Genomic DNA, 19,631 nt, shown 5'->3' with positions numbered 1-19,631 from the left:
AGATGCCTGGAAATACAATTGTCAATTTGTGTTAAACACAGACATAAAAATCTCTTAAAATGAAGAAACTTAATCGGAGCTAAAGGTCAAGGTTACGCTGCGGTGCTAAGAATGGCACCAGAACAAGAAAAGCTAACAAAAGGATCCTAGGATTGCAATACAGAATTGAGACACAAATTCACATTCACAGAGACGCTCGCCTTTCTTCTCCCCTTTCCTTTTCATGGCCTTGAATACCAGCATGTGGTCCTCCATTAGAGCTTCAGAGCCAAACAAAATGTTACTTTGCATTCCTTTAAAGCTGCTGCTATTGCCATTTTATTGTGTGCCTTCAGCTCTTTATTAAAATTAAAGAAAAATCTCCGTCCTTGAGTCACAGATTTGATAAGGAAATAAAGGCGTTAAACAAAGCCTTCAAGCGACAATATTATTTTCAGCAGTCTCCCATTCTGTATGCTACACATCTGACTCAGAGGAAGGCTCTGTGACTAGCACTGATCTCACAAACAGTCCTTTAGCTATTTACCTGAAGGTGAATCCGACTGCTCATCAGACACCTTTAATGGTGTCAAAACAACACGAGGAACAGTCTTGTTTACCATCATTGAGACTCCATTTCTTCTTTTCTGCTGTTGTCTTAAAGCCTATAAAAATGATAACAAAACATAAAAATGTAACAAAAAAATACTGCTCATAAGCGAATTACTTGAGACATTTCTCTACCGTTATACCGAATCTCTTAAAATAAGTGTAATTTACATAGTCACTGAATTGCCAGATTTCACATTTGTCCCCTTTATGTCATTTTCCTTTAAAATATAAAATCAGGCTTTTGGTTATAAAGAGAAAGATGCACCTCAGATCATTTACCATTACAACTTTGACAACAAAGAAGCAGATAATTGTTTGCTCTACCTTAACAGCACAACATGATAACCCATGGAATGTGAAACTAAGAATTCAAAGTAAAAAAAACCTAAAATAAATGTTTCAAAACAAGAATAAAAATATATATGTCTGCACATCTCTCGCAGGTGCATCCTCTCCAGTATACTGCTCAGTCAATCAAGTTAACACAGAGTGTCATCAGTATGTACAGCATGTAAGGACTACAGTATTGATGCACTCACTCAGCCGTGAGTAGTGCTGCACAAAATCACTGAACATGGCAGGAATCATTTATTTTTGTGAAGGGAATCAGTCCTAATCTTGGAAACCTTGCAGCACTTGGCTTCTGCCTGCTTGACTTTGGGCATTAACCTTCAGAACACGAACATGATGATGTTCTGGCAAATCTCGGGAAAAATGATACAAGAATAAATCTCTACAAATGGAAGTGCTTTGTGTTTCATAAATGGATCGAGCACAGGGATGATAATGCAATACCAAATATTTAAAGGTTTGAAATAGCAAACACCTGACAGATTGTTTTATGCGGAAAATGATACTCGATTCAAAAGATCTTAAAATGCACAAATATGAATGCTTGCACATAAATACATTTGCAAGCATTAAAATTCTGGAATTAATCAGGATGGGCTGGGCTTAATACAGATCCTTTCTATTCTCCTGTCTATTTTCCTGCACAATCTTACTGTGCACTCTCTTTTTGTAAATGTAATTTGTGTTATGATCTCGGGAGAGCTTTATTAAAGTAATACTATATCAATAAGATATATATTTGATATCAATTAGTCCTGTAGTTTTATGAGCACAAATGATTAAAGACTTAAAAGGATTAAATTTTTAATTTCAATTAATCTTCAATATTGTTCCAAAACGTTCACATAGCTAAATCAAAAAGAGAAAAAAAAAAAAAAAATCCTGAAAAAAAGAAATCAATATCATTCCACTCTTCTAAATAACACACTATACAACATAAAATACACCAAGCCACATAAAAGCTATTTCATCGATTAACCCCTTTTATAGTACACTTCTTTAAAGTCACAGGAGCACTGCCCAATAAAAAGCAAATTACAACACTCAGAATCAAAAACAGAGAAGAACCTGGCTGGATCTGTACTGAACCAAAGACACAAACAGAAAGCAATGAAGAGCATCCTACAGAAAGTCACAAAATTCACGTGTATTGGGCAAAGATATTCATATTCATGGATAGAAAAATACAAAATACAAAAATGTCGCAAAAAGTATCCCAAAATTCCAAAAATTATTCCTCAATGCACAGACCTGCCAACCCAGATATCAAAATAGGTCACCCTCATTCAACAGTGATGCCACTCAGATCATAACAAATTGTTCACTAAAAATTAAGTGAAAAGACAGCCAACTACTGTCATAACAATATAATGACATAACCACAACCAAATAATTGTATTATTGTGCCCTAGAGCCTTATTTACATAATAAAGAGCAAAGAGAAAATGTCCAGCCTCCCAGACAAATGAACGTGAACCCCAAAATAAGTCCCACATTCTCCTCCAGTTTTCAAGATGATTTTTATGTTTACCAGGGCCATGACCTTGTTTCCAGCACCTTATGAAAGTAATATTTTAGTGTTTTATATCACTGCCACTAGAAAGGAAGAATCTTTGAAAGCCTTTCATACAATTATCCACGCTTTAGACTCAATGGCCACACAAAGAAGAGGTGGAAGGACATGGTGAACCACACACATCAGGTGATCAATGTTTGTCGGCTGCAGGAAACACGGCAGATGCCAGAGCAAGGACAGCAGTACCCAGCCTTTGCCAAGCAGACAACCCACTTACCTTATTTTGGACAGCACAGGGCATGCTATGCTCACATGGCTGTAGGGAACAGGGATGCCCATCCCAGCACTGCCACAAAGGCAAGAAACAGAGTGGGATCTGTGGGACACTACTACCAATGGTGTGCTACACAGCCCACTCATGACCTAGAGGCTAAGTGCCTCAACAAGAAAGAACAAAGCAAAATCTTAAAGAAGCACTTCTCTTGATACATATTTGTTTTTCAGCATTTCCTTCTCTCTCTAACATTCTTTCTTTCACTGTCAGTCCCTCCTCCATTTCCTCCAGTCTCACAACACAAGGGATAGATCACCAGATGAGGCTGCATAGGGTGACTCAAGCTGATAATAAAGATGTGTATGTGTGGACAGACAAAAGTCATGTTGTAATATAGAAAAAAAACACACCTTAAAACTAAGCAAACACCAAAATCTATGTCAGCTTTAAAACAAAATGCCAATGAATTATGCTGTGCCCAGAAAACATGCTAACAATCATCCCTGTGCCTCCTTTTCCATTTGTCTAAGGAAAGCTATGGAGAAGGAGGGGAGTGTAGTAAAGTGTCAGTTGAATAATTTCACATTTGATACGTATCGTTAAGATATGGCTGAGATTTTGCTCAATTACCCAGTTTTGTAGAAGAAATCATTCCCAGCTAATCACAACATTTTTTTTTTTTCCCAATATGTCTACTTTGAATTTAAAGCTGCAGGGTCTAAGATTGAGAATAGACAAGTCTTTGCATGAAAACACAAGGAGCAAACTAAGCCCAGGGAGAAACTGCAGATTGAAGCCTAGTTACTAGTAAAACCAAACACCAGAAGGAGTTAAGTATAAACCAAGGACACTGCGTGCAGCCTCTGCTGAGGACAAATATATAACAGCTCTACATTTTGCCTGAGGGATATTAATTTTAGGATACGAGACTACTGTAGGATAAGACAAGAATCTTGTATTCCAAGATTAATTCTACTTAGCTTGGAAGTCAATGGGATTACTCAGAGTGAAATATACACCAAATGCTTTGCTATATTGAGCCTTCAGTGTACCAAGCTAATTTAGTGCTTTCCTTGTCACCTTAATCAGATAAATCTTCAGTTTTAGCTTTTCTGGTGAAGGGAGTAAACACAAAGTAGACAAGTAAAATTTGTAACTACCTCTGAAGACAATGAGAAATTTTATAACTTATTCCAAAGAAAAATGGTTCCAGAACTCATTGTAGAAACAGAAACAGTAACTAACACAGATGATATTGGCATCTTCTTCTACTGACACAGCCCATTGCATCTCATCCATATTTAGAGATATATGATCTCGGGATCTGCAAGAAAGAGCCAATGGTTCTACCAAATGATAAGGTGTCATTTTTACTGCAGAAAGTAAGATAGTAATGTATATAGTGTGTGCAATAGCTTATATAATACATATTTTTTCTTAATGAGATGAAGCTGTATGCTTACACTTCAAATGTATTCAGTCACTTTGTGCTAAATGCTTCAGTTAAAAAAAGCTTCAAGTTGTAAGTTCCTAGAACTGAGAACTGTTACAGCAATCTGTAAAACATTACTGTCATCCTATCTCTACAGCATATAAATAAAAAAGGAGAGAAAGAAAATGAAGGTTCAAGTGGTATACAAATTAAACATTAAAATCTCTATTAAAATCACCACCAAAGTATAGTACTTACATCCAGCCTTTCACAAGCAGATTTGCAAAGGACATCTGTGAATCTCTTGCACATAATGAGTATGGAGAATTCCCAATATTCCCATTCATAAAACAGAACCTGTGACCATCTGTTGAATATCACTGCCACGGTCATTATATAGGGCTTGGTATAATTAATTTGTTTAATAAAATTATTTTTATTGCCAAAAACTTTAAGTAACCTGTCAATCTATTTTCATCCAAAGAGCTCAAAATATCATAAAAAAAGAGTCGTATAAAATCAAACTTTAAAGATACACGCCAAAAGAGAAACATCATGCAATTAACACTGATTTTCTAGTTCCAATCTGTTTTTTATAAATAGGTCACAAGAACAGGTCTCCTCTTTTTTAGGGAGTTCATGCCCTTGCTGGAGTGTAGCAGCATGCTGAAGGATTCATGAATGCCATTATCTGTTCTTAAGAACAATCTTTTCATATAAGTAGCTGCTTTTGACATAGGAAAGATTTCTTCAACTAAGTGATAAGGCAGTAGACTCTATTCAATAAAAACAAACAAAAATAAGTGTTCCTTGATGCAGGAGTGAAAGGAAACTTAGACTAAAAAGTAACTGGAGAGAGGGGAAAAATACATCCCTCAAAGAGTCCCAGAAGTAAAATGTCAAGCATTATGCTCTCATTTAATGCTGCATAGGATTTTTTTTTTCATTATTTTCTCCCACATCTTTTCAACTCATAATGAAAAAACACAGCCTACAAACAAACCATTAATGCAGAAAATCACTTTCACTTGAGCTTAAATGCATGACACACTGAGAATGTTAAAAATTAAGTTACTGACAACAAAGATATGTAACAGTTGGTTGCATTAAGCAACATTGTCCCAGATTTCTTTTTGTTACATAAATGTCAACTCTACATTCTAAAATTCATATCATGAAACATAACCTTTGAAATTTCACAGTTTATGGATCAGAAACAGAAAGCTATGGAATCCTTCCATTCTGCCATGTAAAAAACACATGATGTAATAAACTGAAAAGAAGTCTACTGCATGAAATCAATAACAACTCTCCATAATGGTCATGGATCCTAAGTTGTCAAAGACAAAACAGATTTATGGTTTATCACTGATTCACTTAACGCCACCATAGAATTTTATCTTTGTCATCTCTCTCATCCTCATTTTGTTAGTAAAATTAAGACAGGCTTTAATTCCTGTGTTTCTCTTGAATTAAAATCTCAGTGGCAACCTGTTTCATAAGTACACAGAACAGTTTAAAAAAACCCACAACACTGCAGCAAGCATCACAAATAATGAAGAGTAAACATATTATTATTCTTGGGATGCCACCAATTCTTATAGTAAACATACGCTGAAAGTAGTTACAGGCATGCAAATGTGTAATTAAAACAATAATGAAAATCTCCCAAGGAAACTGCTACAAAATACAAAGTATGATTTCCAAAGCATGGAACAAATTAATGTACTTCCAGCCAGACTTGTACAGCAAATATAACAGTACTGGCACTACGTCTACACAACTGATCATTTGGAGATGAAGAACAGAGGCAGAATAACTGGAAGTTCTCAGACCTAGAGATTATTTTCAACTCATGGTAATCACTTATAGAATAAGTGTCTGTTCTTGGCCAATGCTACCCTCTGACCTTGTGATACTCCTGTTTGTTTATTTGGAACATAAGTAATTTCTTGTCTTGTATTTGTTTTTTAGATATCTGTAGTACTCAAGGTCTTCATGCACAATTACAGGTACTAATTAACAGCTGAACATTTTTCTGTGTTTTAACAAACATGAAAATAAAGCACATGGGTATCTGTGGTGTAGAGAGAATGCGCATTCCTCCGTATGTCTCCATTTGCAAGCCAGTCCCACCTTCAGCAGGGGTAAAATAATGTATTCACAGCTACAATTGATGCAGATCACAACAGATTGCAAAGTGAAGTTTTTGTTTCATTTCCCAACCCCAGAATAAAAAAGAAGAACAAAGCGATGTGTTGAATGCCTGTTCTGCCTTGCATGTGAATGGGAATGACAATGACACATGCGCTGACTTTTTTTTTTGTCTAAAGTGAGGAGTGTATTTTAAAAAAAACAACAAAATGCTGTAATATGATGTTAATAATATCTACCAGCTGAAAAATACTTTAAGGGAAAGCTGTTGCTTGACACAATAAAGCACATGTAGGTAAGGAAGCAGTTTGCATGAAGCAGTTTAAAAACAATCTAGCAATGCCAATACAAAATCTTGAAACAACAAACAGTATTTTCCCTGAGGACATATTAGACAGCATGCCACACTTGTAAAGGGTACAAAGTGTAGTGGGGGGACTACAAGGCTAGACTACAATCCTCCAGATAAAAACATCTTGTCGTATTACATCTCAGAGAAAGTGGTGCAGCAATTTGCATTGCATTGATGTAAGCCATAAGAATGTAATGTCTTTATGCCAGACATCTTGCTCCAGCTTGTATTCTGCCACACGCCCTTACACCCTCAGCATGCAGCTTTCTGGAGACCTACCCTTTTTCTCAAAAGACCAACAATTCCTAGGATGCACTTTAAAATCGAGGTCAGATTCATTTTCTCCTGGGTCAAATATTGTATGTAATACAATATTCAAATCAAAATCTGTTCTTTACACGTGGCTGAGAAGAAGGTATTCACTTAAGAGACCCACTGCCAGTATATGGAAGAATCACGTAACATCACTAGAAAAGCTTTACTACACACTGTACCCAACAAAATGGGACTCTACACTCATAGTATTTGTCATTAATACAATACTTACATCCAATCCATCTTAAAACAGTTCCCTAAGAAAAACATGATCAGATAACTGCAGTGCTTAAATCTAAAACATTGCCAGTGGTTTGGCTGTCTAAGACTTGAGAGAAGCAACAGCATCTACACAGCAGATATAAGAGAGAGCTTAGAGAGTTTTTGACGTAGATTTGGGAAGGGGACTCCAGTGTGTATGGGTGGTAGATTTAAATAAAGTTTACATTCCAGGGAATATTTTAAGTGAAGGATCCAGTCTTACCGTGAAGAAGAGCAGTCAACAATGCTTCAACATGGTAGTTTTCTAAAGTTGCTTTACGATTCTTTTTTAGATATTTCTCAGAGTTAGAAATTCTGAAAACCACATTTATTAAAACAGCAAACATGCAGGACAGCTGCAAAAAGCATGCTATGCAAACAACCCATTAGGGAAAACAAACAAGCAAATGCCCCAGCAACTGGAAGTTAATATTTAAAAAGTGGCACAAAAAGAACAGAGGGATCATTTGGATTCCTGCCCTTTTCTTTCCATCACAAGTAAGGGCTGAGGACCATGGGGATGACCCAGAAAAAAGTCCCATAAACACTGTCTTGTGTCTTACCAAAGCACTGTGTTGAGCAGCTGGTACATGCTGCCCATGCATAGGGACCTTTAGAGGGACATACCGTGCAGCCTGCCTTCGGGCAATGCATGTACTCCCTGAAGAGCTCCTGCTGGAACTCTTGCTCTTCCAGCTTCTTTTCCCCATTATGCAGTCTCCCTGCCATAGTTTCTCTGTCCTCTTCCCTAGACTTCTCTTGACAATCAGAAAATCAGTTTAGTTTAGCATCTTCGAAATTCCATTTTCCTGAATGCATTTTGTAAATTCCACTGTCCCTTCCCATGTCTCTCTAGTAGTCAAAAAGCAACACATTTTTCTTGTTTTTCACTTGTTGACAGGCAAATTTGTCAAGAATCATCACTTATGTTGCCAGACATCTGATCAAATGCTTCAGCTAGGGAGCCAGAATTCTCCAACTGTGGCCTTGATAAATCTGCAGTATCTGAAATGAAACATAAGAAAATGGTTAATGTAGGCTCTAAGACAGTGCAACAATTTCTCTATTACCAAGGAATTCAGTACAAGAAGTATCTCTCAGTTCACAGTGGAATTTCAAAGACTTTTAGGAAGTGACCCGGTGCTCAAACTCTACATGATCTGGTCATATTCACAGTAATCTCCACTGTCATCTTTATTTCTTCAATGGTAGAGATGGGAAAGGAGGGCAGACAATCAGGCTTGTATCAGAACATATGAGTGAGTCATTCCTCAACTGAGTCAAAGGACAGACACCATAGACAGAGTCATATGGATTAACTTCTAAGGACAGGAAAATGCTTCAGTAGAACCTGTATCTGGCTGTAGTCAACAAAAGAAGTCCTAACAGAATGACCATGGAGGGAGCAAGACTGGTGAGTTTGCTCTTTTTCTTCTCTCAAAGCAAGGTAAGAGGTATGCCTGAGCTGGAGAAAGGAAAGCAAATCCACACCAGAGTCAAGGGAGTACAGGATTCTACCTTAAGTGCAAACATAGGCACATGGACACCTATGTCATTAAAAAACAAATAAACAAACAAGGAAAAAATCCTGATAAAACAGTTCGGTGAATTTGGGTAAATCAGGGCTAAGTCATGGTCTTCACCATCCTGCTCCAAAATTTAATCTTCTGTTGCTTCATATTATAGATTGGTTTCTAATAATACCAATTATAGTTATGCTAGAAAAGTCAGCCTGAAATATTACTTGGAGCAAATAGGTCTGATGTCCTGTAATTCAGAAGCAACACATGAGCCAAACGCTAACTTCCCCACAGCTTTCTTACTGCTTGGGGCCTGAGAGCATCCACTGAAATGAAAAGGGGTGTGGAGCTGCCACTTCTGTTCTAAGAACAAATCATATGGATGGGTGCTTCCTTCTTCATGAGAAACTGCATCTACCCACTTCATGAATAAATTAGTGGCACATATTACAAACCCAGCCACCAAGCATGCAGACAAAGCCCAAAGTTAAGAAAAACAAAACAAAGCAGCAGCAATAACATACCTTGAGTAGATTCCCTTATTTCCTGAGCTTGTCTCCTCCCAAACCCACTTGGCTGCTGTCTCTGGAGTTTCTGTCTCTACAAAGAGATCTGGATGCCCAGCACAGTCTCAGACATGTCCTGGTCTGTATTCAGATTCTGAGTCTGAATGAAGTATCCTTCTCTTCTCCCAACAGAAAATTTATGGGTACCCTTCTTGGTGCTGATTCCAAAGTGCCAAAAGTGAGGCAGGATTTTCTTCCATGTCTGAGAGGTCTAATATCATCCCAGACATCGTTATATCACATCTTCAAGTTCTTTATTCTTTCTTGGTACTGACTCAGGAACCAACTGGTACACTGATGGACAAGGTACTTGGCTATCACAGTCCAACAGACACTAACACCACCTCAATGTCCTTGATATTCACAATATGCTCACGTGTTACCTATGTGAGGCCAGTTTGCAGGTATGATTATTTCTTCTGATAAATGTTCCAAGAACATCTTGATTAGATACAGACAAATCTGTACACAGTGAAGACTTCCAGAAAAAGTAACACCTCAAGTCAATGGAACAGAAACTGGACCAGAGAGGAGCATGGTAGATACTATGCCATGACTTGACATCCACACTTGAGTTAGCTTTGTCCAGAGCAAGAATAATTCACACAGTAGTGTGATCATGTGCCACTGTTAGCAGATGCAGATGTAGTTCAGTACATTCCTGGTAAGAGGTCCTTACATAGGTTTGCATGCCAAAATCCTCAAGTGTGAAAATGAGGTAAATCAGTATGGAACTGATCAGTACTGATGGGAAATCAGTGTGTGACAGCATGCCATGAACACCTTTTCCAACATTACTAGATATGCAACAGCTGGGCACACATACCCAACTATGTCCAACAGCAAAAGGGAAATAATATCTATAAAGTCTGCCATCAGAAAGATGAGCATAAAAGACAGCTCTACACCACAGACTCTTTTGTCTAAACTATCACGAATAGGACTGTTGGACTTTGCAACCACTATTCAGGATACTATTCAGAAGCAAAAGTGAAACTTCCTCAAAAATGAAATAAGCATCATGAGACACAATTGGTGGTGAAACAATTGAAATCCTTCTTTCAGCAAACCGACACTATGGAAGGTTGTAAACCTAGAAAGTTTCCAGAATAAAATGGCAGCCCAGGCTTCTTAAATGTGATGAAATAAGGTCTGAAGTGTGACACAGACCTCCTGAGAGTCCACAGGAATTGTGAATCTTCCTACCCTCTGCAAAGCACCCCCAGATCCACTGCTACCTGAGAGAAGTAAGACCAAGAGCCAGGGCTCAGAAAATGCCCCTTCCTCCAAGTTGCTGGCATAGCTCAAGAAATTCATTGTCACGACCAATTTGATTCATGAAAACATCCTAAAAATGCAAGTGGTCACAAGGAAACATAAGATTGCTCTTTGCAACCTACACCCAGGAATACCTCTAGAATTAATTAAAAATCAAATCATTTGTAAATCCAACATAACACGTTAAAGAGAATGACATGTCCACAGTGACTAACAAGTAGATAAACAGTGGTGAGAAACTGCTGATCCAAGCTCAGATCTTCAGGAGTACTTCACATTATCAACCTGCCTCTCTCTTCAATTTTAATGGACAACAAAACAAATACACGCAAAATCGAGCTAATCAGAACTCATTGTTTTTGAATGAGTAGGAAAAGGGTCGAAAGATTATTTGTAGATTTTCATTCCATGAAGACTGTTAAGAAATAGAAAAACCACAAAATCTAGGGAAGACCTCTTTCTGACATTAATAAAGTATAAATACACATATATTTTTATACAGCATAAGTATTGCTGAGAGCAGGCTGATGGCTCATCTTTTTTTACTTTACCACAGAACCTGTAAGCTGGTATCAGCTAGAAGATCACTGCATCCAACTGTATGAATTGTTTATGCATTTAAAGGTACTCTGGGCTGTCATTTGTACAAACTTTGTGTTATGTATCCACAAAAGAAACAGAAAGACTGGAAAGTAAAAAAAATAAAATTCCAGCAGTAATTTTAGACATTAAATCACTGCTGAAATGTATTCTTCTCTGCTACCATATCAAATTAAATCAAATCTGCAGCATGAATATGGCAGTAGCCAGCACCTGAAGCTTTTGAGAAAAATTAAAATGAAGGTAAAATCCTCTTCCACTCCACAATGAACACAGAGAACTGATAGTTGAACTAACAATCTCATACTCTGAAGTACAAGATCTAATTACTATCAACTTAATTAAAACTGATTTCTTACTATTGATTACTTAACTTTCAGATGTTGCTCTAACCCTATTGCCTTAGGGAATATTTTCAGTGATTTCCATCTGTGTTATGACTGTTTATATTAATTAAGCTATTTTGATTAGTTTGCTCTTTTTTAAACTGTTCTCACCGCTATTCATCTGGAATTGCTCTTTTTCCCCTCCTCTCTGCTCCACCCACACCTAAGTTCATATATTACAATGGATTTATACAGATGTTTCAAGAAAGTTGCATGTGTTTCTCTCAGTAATCATGTAGCTAGTGAGCTGCTTTGTGCTCATTGCCCGACTTTCCAGACCAAGCAGTTGTGAGACTCCAATCTAAGAATCCTCCCCAGTCCTCAGAATGTGTAAGTACAAGAAAACCTGCTGTGAATAATACCGGTCTATTAATTTTAGTGGATTTAAATTTAGACTCTATGAAAACCTAAATATAAATACTTAAATGTTTCAAGAAGGCACCATGGACAGGCTTTCCTTAACTTAAGCCTAAATCAACAACTCTGTAATAAACTACTCTGTGAAATACTGAACCTCAGTTTAACAGAACTAAGAGAGCAGTTACAAGAAAAATACGACATCTCATCAAACTAATGTTTTTAAGAAGTTATATTTAATTTTTTACAATATTTATGTGACTAAAACAGATTTCTACAAACTCAAAATTGAGGAGATACTGATACATTTTTTTTAATCATCATCTTTTTTAGTTTTTCATTTGCCCTGTTGCAAGCTGAACTAATTTGGCACTGTTGGAAATTTCAGTTACACTTTCTGTTAAGAACTGATTTTAATATGTAGTTACTTCTGCAAAGTTTTACTGTGTTACTTGCAGCCTAACTCAACCAAATCAGAGGTTATCCAAAAACCAAAATCAATCCCACTCTTACACACATAGTATGAAAAAGAATTACTAAGCAGGCCGTAAAGGAAAACTGAAGAGCAAGTATATCCAGATTCTTACTATCTGTAGAACTTACTCCAAAATCCGTTTTATTTTAAGCCTCAAATGAAATTTTCACTATAAGCGCTTACATGGAAAAACCTGGGATATGATTAATGCAAACAATTCTGCTTCCTTGGAAAGCACTTAAGAAAACATCAAAAACACAGTAAATGGCAGGACTGCATCACTGGTAAGCAAATAAAAAAACAAACCCTGCAATGCACCATTAAACATAGCCCTACAATTTTTCTCAGAAATGCCCTGAAATTCTGCTGATGTCACATTCTCACATTCATATCAGATACCCATGTGGAGAACAGCCAACTGAGCTGCAGTCAGAAGGAGCTTACCTGCTTAAGTGCTTTCTTTGTGTGCTGCTGGAAGGAAGATACTAGCTTGCTTTGCACTGGTGCATTTGTAAGGCTTGAATCACGACTGGAAGACAATTCTTCAGATGTCTGCTTTGGGCAAACTTGATAAAAGGAAAAAAAGAAATAAAATAAAAAAAAAAGAATACCGTTATGGAGGTTATCTTCTCTGTATCTTTCTTGAAGAGTCCCAAAAAGAGGAGAAAAAAAAAAATAGCAAGCACCTGGAAAACAAAGAGTTTGTTCTACGAAACTAAACTAATCCAAATGAGCTGAGAATCTGTAAATAAAAGTGCTGCTTCACAATTAGTTGTGCCTCCCCAGACCCTTTCCTTGCAGCTCTGGAGAGCACAGGTTTTGCCTGTTGGGCCCTGAGGGTAACTGAAGGGATCAAAGAAGGGCTCTCATACAGAAGCCAGGCAAAAATTTTCTTCTTCATCAAGTCATTTCTAATGGATTTCTGCATTTCTAAATGTGTACTTTATGTACAGAAGACACTGATGACCCTGTGCTCTAGAAATAGCAATGACTTCTTACGAGCCAGACTACTCCATTTTGTACATATTTCTTGGCAAAGGTAAGAACACACACTTGCTTGTTTAACGGGTAAACTGGAATATCCTGAAAAGAGGAACACTGGTCTCTCAGGTAATACACACTGCTATTTGCCAGCCCTTTTAATAATACATGTTTTAATGAATAAATAGCACTCGCTTTAAACAGCCTCTTGACTACATGTTGTCTGAGATACAGAAAAGTCTCCTGGTTAAAAGCAAAAATGACAAATTATTTTTAAAAATTCAGCATTCAGATATGAATGCCTGGAACATTCTGTTAATCACAGCAGTCAGCAAGCTTGACTAAAAGGGCTGTAAAAACCCTTCCACTCTTAATGCCTGGCATCATCATTACTCTTAGTTGTGCTTAAGACAGCCCAGCTAAAACAGAATGAGCATGGATCCAGAAGCTGAGAACTTTTCTTCTCCCCTCCTCCTCATACTCAACTCGAGTCTGGCTGCCCAACAACACTGTGGATGCTCACACACTTGCTTTGTGATGCCCAGGTCTTCCCTACATGGTGCACCTACCATAGGACTCTGGGGACATGCAAACAAGCTGCATAGGTGTGTGAGAAGGCGTTCTAGGCCAACCCTTCTCTTCACATATGGTTTTCTCCTTTCATCCCTCAGCAGTGCGTGCAGAGAACTGACGTAGCAATTCAGATCCCTTGACTCTATCACTATTTCATAGAATAAATATTTTAAAGGCTTTTTTTGTGTGTGTGTTTGTAAGAAAAAAGATAGAATTGAGACAATTCGGTTATCAATAATTAATTGGCAGTATAAGATGCATGGGATATTAAACATTTCCATGCTGAAAGAAAAACTAATTAATACTTACCTCACAAACAGAGAATATATTCTGTTTTATAACTTTGGGACTATATCAAGATAATTTTTACATTAGATTAAAAATTTTCATTAGCAGATAAGAGAAATCCAATTTTGTTACAAGATTTCTAACCGATATTTTCCATTTTATATCCATGTACTTGAAGCATTTGTCAAGAATATACAAAGCTGCAGTACAAAACAGCTTCCGAGCTTACGTTAGGATCAATGTTTTCCACATGATGAGCAAAGCTTACAATCAAAAATGACAACCAGAAGGAGCAGTAAATTGTCAGCAGAAAACAAACAACAGCTATTTTATATAATCTAAATCACTGCAATTGTGAAGCTCCTGAGATACGGAACACCTACACCAAAACTAAAATCTGACACTTCAAATTACTCAGCTTTTGCTTTGTTTCTTCTTTTACAGATATTTTCACTGTTTTCTGGCAAAGACTAAGAGACTCAAAGGACTGAATTAAAACTGGAAAAAGAGCAAGAACACATCTCAAAGTTAAGGAGAATAAATTTAAAAATACCTGAAAAATGGAAACTATCGTGTATATAACACTCTCTCCTAGGAGAGGATATCACACAACCTATCATGAAGAATGTACTTCTGTCCTCCAGTAAAAATGAAACTCCCATTCACTCTTTTGATTAAGTGGAAAATTCTGATTTTCATGACTTTGATTTTGGACATTATCCAAGAGTGTCCCCTGTTTATTTTGGTGACAAAGTCAATTATGGAAAGGTTTGGCAACGCTAGCTGATGATGCTCAACAGTAGGAACTGTTAGTGTCAAACTCGTGATACAGTGTGGGAATAAATGTAAACATGGTCCTACACTGATTTCGTGCTTTCATTCATAAACTCTTTAATTTAAAAGAAAAATGACAAGGTCTATCAGAGTACTTCTGAATTCTGTCTTCTATTTTGCATAAAAACACTACCAGTGTATTGTTTCCTTTTGCTTCTGCTTCTTGAAAACTTTGACAATTAAATTAAATCAAGAAGCAAGCCTCGTTCTGCTTGGTGAAGCAACTGGAACTAAAACCTGCTGAAATAATAAACCAGCTTACATAGCCATAATCTCTTCTGCATGTACAGAAGGAGTACCACTGGATGGAGGTTCAGTTTACTGCAACTCCAAATTACTTTAGATTTTCATAAAAAACCCCAAACATGTAGGGAACAAAGAAATTCTTCTTCCTGTAGTCTATAATTAAAGAAATAAGCATACAAGGTTGAAAGCCATTGCTTAATACATTTAAAATGGCATGGTGATTAGAGAAAGGCAACTTCATTTATTAACAATAAATTAGTTTCCTTTCTAAAATATATTGTTTTAATATTAAAACATTAATAACAGTTTCCTTCAGATATTTAGTTGCTTAAAATAGTAAGAATGTATTTTAAATATTGTTTTCCATGTTTTACTTCAATTTCCATTTCCATTTAAAAACAGCTTGATACAAATAATGGGTAAAAGCCTAACCATCAATAGTAAATAAAAGATATCACAGACTGTTCTCCAGAAATAGAAGAACATAAACACTGCAAATTTAAATACAAGATGCTAATTTACGTAATTGTCTAATAGTTTATACAGTCAATTCTCCTGATTAGCAGAAAATAATACCCAAATTATTATACAAGCTTTATTTAGAGGCCAATCAAGATATCTATTTTTTAAAAGACACTACGAATTAATCTTTCATCAGGAAATCAAATACAAATACGAGACAACTAGTAAATTTGTTCTCCTAAGTTGTGCTACATAATGATTTAAGTCAAACTATAACAAAATCTCAGTATATGGCAAAGGCTGCGACCACAGAAAATTGTGTTTATTTGTTCACTTAAATGAATGAGTAACCAACTGCTTTTCTCTGTGTGAGTTTGAAGTGGAAAAAAGGGGGAAAAATATAACAGAAAAATATGTCAGTGTTCGAAGTGAACACTGATGGTCCTAGTGGGAAAAAAACAAAACAACACTGAACAAACAAACAAAAAAATGACTTAAGACTGGAGCAGGTATTCCCACGAAGAACAAAGGAAAATAAAAACAAAATCAAGAAGAGTTCTTGATATGTATATATGTGGTCTTTGTACATATGTAGGTCACTTCGATAGTAATGCATTCTATTTATTTCCATGGAAACTACTACAGATACAAAAAGCACAATAACACTCCTTGCTAGACCAAATTCTCACTATAAAACACTATTTTTCAACATAGTTAACACCATTAGCTAATAATTTTTGTCAGTGCTGAACAACAGCCTGCAAGCAGCTCTCACAAAAATCTGTACCTACTGCCTCACTGTGCTCACATCCATTGTTTGATCTTCCTAAACATTCAGCAAACATTGACGAATGTCAATGGATGCCCTCATTTTCCACATGGAGGAATTCAATGACACACCTTTGCACCATACACATTTCCATGTCAGATACCATTGTGTTAGACTGCCCCTCTGCTGCCATCTGTATGGCAACAACATGTTTTAGCATATAGGTGGGAAGGTCCAACTCCTATTGCAAAAGCACCAACATTCACCTCTGATATTGCAGACCAACGTAATAAAACAGAAGGCATTTCTTTTTGAGCAGCCTTCATAAATTCAGTTTTGCAAAGCTGGAACTGCTCTGTTCAGAAGCTCTGAAGTTTTATTAATATTATCAGATCTACACTGAAAAGCTGTATCAGTAAAGAATGCTAAAAATAAACTCAATGCTGAGGAATTAAAAAAAAAAAATAAAAAATCCTGAAAGAACGCAACAGATGAAGGAAAAATATTTGGATAGCAAATAAAAGACTTTACCATTATTGTTAATGGAGAAAAAAAAGAATGAGCATTTTAAAGCCTACAGGAGGCATTTCCATTTAGTAGAAAATAATTAGGTGCCATTCTTTAAATCAGCTTCTTCAAGGACCAGGACCGAGTGAAGGAATAAAGCAAAAAGCAACTATTAAGCCATAAAATGTTAGGTTATGAGCTGGAAGAGCAGCTGGGTTTCTGAAGATAAGACCTCCTTAGTGAGTGTGTTCAGAGAGTGTTAACATGAATGATAAAATTAGAATTCCTTAACAAAAAAGAGCACGTTAAAATGTTTTTGACAACTTCCAGATAAAATAACCTCCTCTCTTCCAATTTTCCAAGACCACTTTTGGTAATTACTCTGAAAAGTTGTGATATATATAAATCTGCAATGTTACCTTTCCATTTCAAATTTTATGACGTGATTCAGTAATTTTATGTTACCTTCTATATTTCCTTCCCCCCTAATAATAATAATAATAATAATAATAATAATAATAATAAAACAACCAAACCAAAAATATGATACCTGCTTAAAATATAATAGAAGATTATGTTTCCTCAAAGAAACAGTCTTTTGTAGGAAAGCAACTTAAAATTATTTGGTCGCATTGTCACTGAAATTTATTAGGTATAATTATAAACAGATTTATGTAACTGAAAAGATAGAAAAGTTCCTGCAGTGCTTTAAGGGGCTTATTTTCCTCATATAAATAGCACAATTAATTCTGATTTTAGACAGATGATACTTATTTAAAACCAAACCAGTAAAATCAACAGCATTTCACTTCCTTATTTTTTATAGAAACCACAGCAGATGAGAAGGATTATTTACTAATGGCCACATTACAAAACTCAAATTAATATTGCTACCATATGCTGAAGACTATAGTCCTACCTCAAGCATAAAATGTATGCACACATTCTAGAGATATGGAACTTAACAGCCCCTTAGGAAAACATGTACACAAAAAGTGCCTCTAAAATATCCATAAAATTCATTATTTTCCTTGGGTGACGCAGATCTATACTTGTATTGACACACATGGTCATGCTTTGCCAACATAGATGGATCAAGTAATTCACCTCCATCACTCTTTGATCTCTAGAGCCCAACTTACAAAATCTGAACAATTCAGAACTTGACTGTTGCCAGCAGCTTTCGAAAAAGAAAACCCGTTTGGGAGTTAGTTAATTGCACAGCTTCACCAATGCAAGCAAAACCAGAAGCATATATCAAGGCCACGACTGTGACTATAATATTCTTTCTGAAAAGCAATACTTCCAGCATGAAATGATGAATAACATTCAATCATATATTTTAGAAGAGGACATCAAATATCATGTTAAGATAGTAGTTTGCACTGAATCACATCACAATCTGAAGAGAATTTTGTGCCCAGACACTTCATAAATCTTTGAAAACTACAAAATCTTATTCCAAAGGAAGTCAACATTTTCCACTAAAAATGTAGCCTATCATCACTAAGTCACCAATTTCTAAGGCCTCATTAACTCTACTGTACAGCAAAGAGAGCAGATGAGAAGACTTCTCTCAAGCTCTATAGAATCTTCTTATTTCTGTGACTTATGCAGTGGCAATGAAACAAACAGAAGTTAAACTGAGTCCTGGGTACAAAACTTCTATAATTAATTCTGGGTAGATGAAAAAAGAAAAAAAAAAAAAGTGTCTTTTTCTGTCTCTCTCTTTTCAGTGTCATCCCAAACTCAGGGATGTTCTGGCTGCTTTCCTGCTTTGAGAAGACCCTTCCTCGCATCCAGACATTGTCATGCACAACAGACACACTCAGCAGAATCAGCAGTATCACTTACAAGAGAGAACAAGCTGAGGATGACAGGTTTCCCTGGTCTGTGCCAGAAATTCCATTCTTAGAGAATGAAAAAAACCCAAAACTGAATACAAAAGGTGGATACAGATATTGGTGAATGTTCATTCCTGACAACAGGACTAATCCTAGCAACTTCCTAGTCCAAACAGCACAAGCTGTCCAAGATCATAGCAGTCACAAAGATAAAATTTCAGGGTTCTGCAAGAATCTGATCCTCTATCACCCATTTACTAATACCTCTAAGAAAAAAACAAACAAAGAAAAAACAAAAAAACTGCCTAAGAATTAATTCTGCCATTCTGTTTTTGAAATGGAAGAACTTCCAGTTTTAGGAAAACTACAGAGCCTTCCTCACAGAGGAAATGACACAAACACTTTGGGCTGGTGAAGGAAGGCTGTGCAGGAAGGGCCACCTCTGTCACAGCAAGGTCATGGCGCACCCCACTGCTGTGAGTGAACACAACGTTCAAACAGCCACTCTCCACACCTGATGGATTACGTCTGGCTTCAGAAACCCCAAGGAGCAATGCTTTTTTGAGAAAAGAATATCTTCTTGATGGGCAAAAAAAATATTATAATAATCGTTTTCTCAGGCAATGGAGATTGGGATTTTAATTCTTTTACTGAGTCTTTACATGCTGCCCTTGTGTTTGAGCGAAGCAGAATTTCTAA

General features: G+C 36.5%; 1 protein-coding gene across 2 annotated transcripts in view; it reads right to left on the bottom strand.

Moving 5' to 3' along the window:
- ASXL3 (ASXL transcriptional regulator 3) overlaps positions 1 to 19,631 on the bottom strand; it is a 129,475-nt gene that overhangs the window by 43,426 nt on the left and 66,418 nt on the right. The window contains exons 1-3 of one of the 2 annotated variants that reach the window (XM_015855547.2): positions 9,291 to 10,529; positions 7,874 to 8,251; positions 527 to 644 (exon numbers count right to left, since the gene is read on the bottom strand). In XM_015855547.2, coding sequence (XP_015711033.1) covers positions 527 to 644; positions 7,874 to 7,975 — 220 coding nt within the window. In that variant the 5' untranslated portion in view covers positions 7,976 to 8,251; positions 9,291 to 10,529. Of the gene's footprint in view, positions 1 to 526; positions 645 to 7,873; positions 8,252 to 9,290; positions 10,530 to 12,872; positions 12,995 to 19,631 lie in introns of those variants that run through there. The other variant, XM_015855545.2, reaches the window with a different exon arrangement.

The sequence above is a fragment of the Coturnix japonica genome, chromosome 2 (genome assembly GCF_001577835.2).
Source record: "Coturnix japonica isolate 7356 chromosome 2, Coturnix japonica 2.1, whole genome shotgun sequence".
Taxonomy (NCBI): domain Eukaryota; kingdom Metazoa; phylum Chordata; class Aves; order Galliformes; family Phasianidae; genus Coturnix; species Coturnix japonica.
Note: the sequence above shows the minus strand (reverse complement) of the source record. Positions and strands in the feature narration are given on the sequence as shown.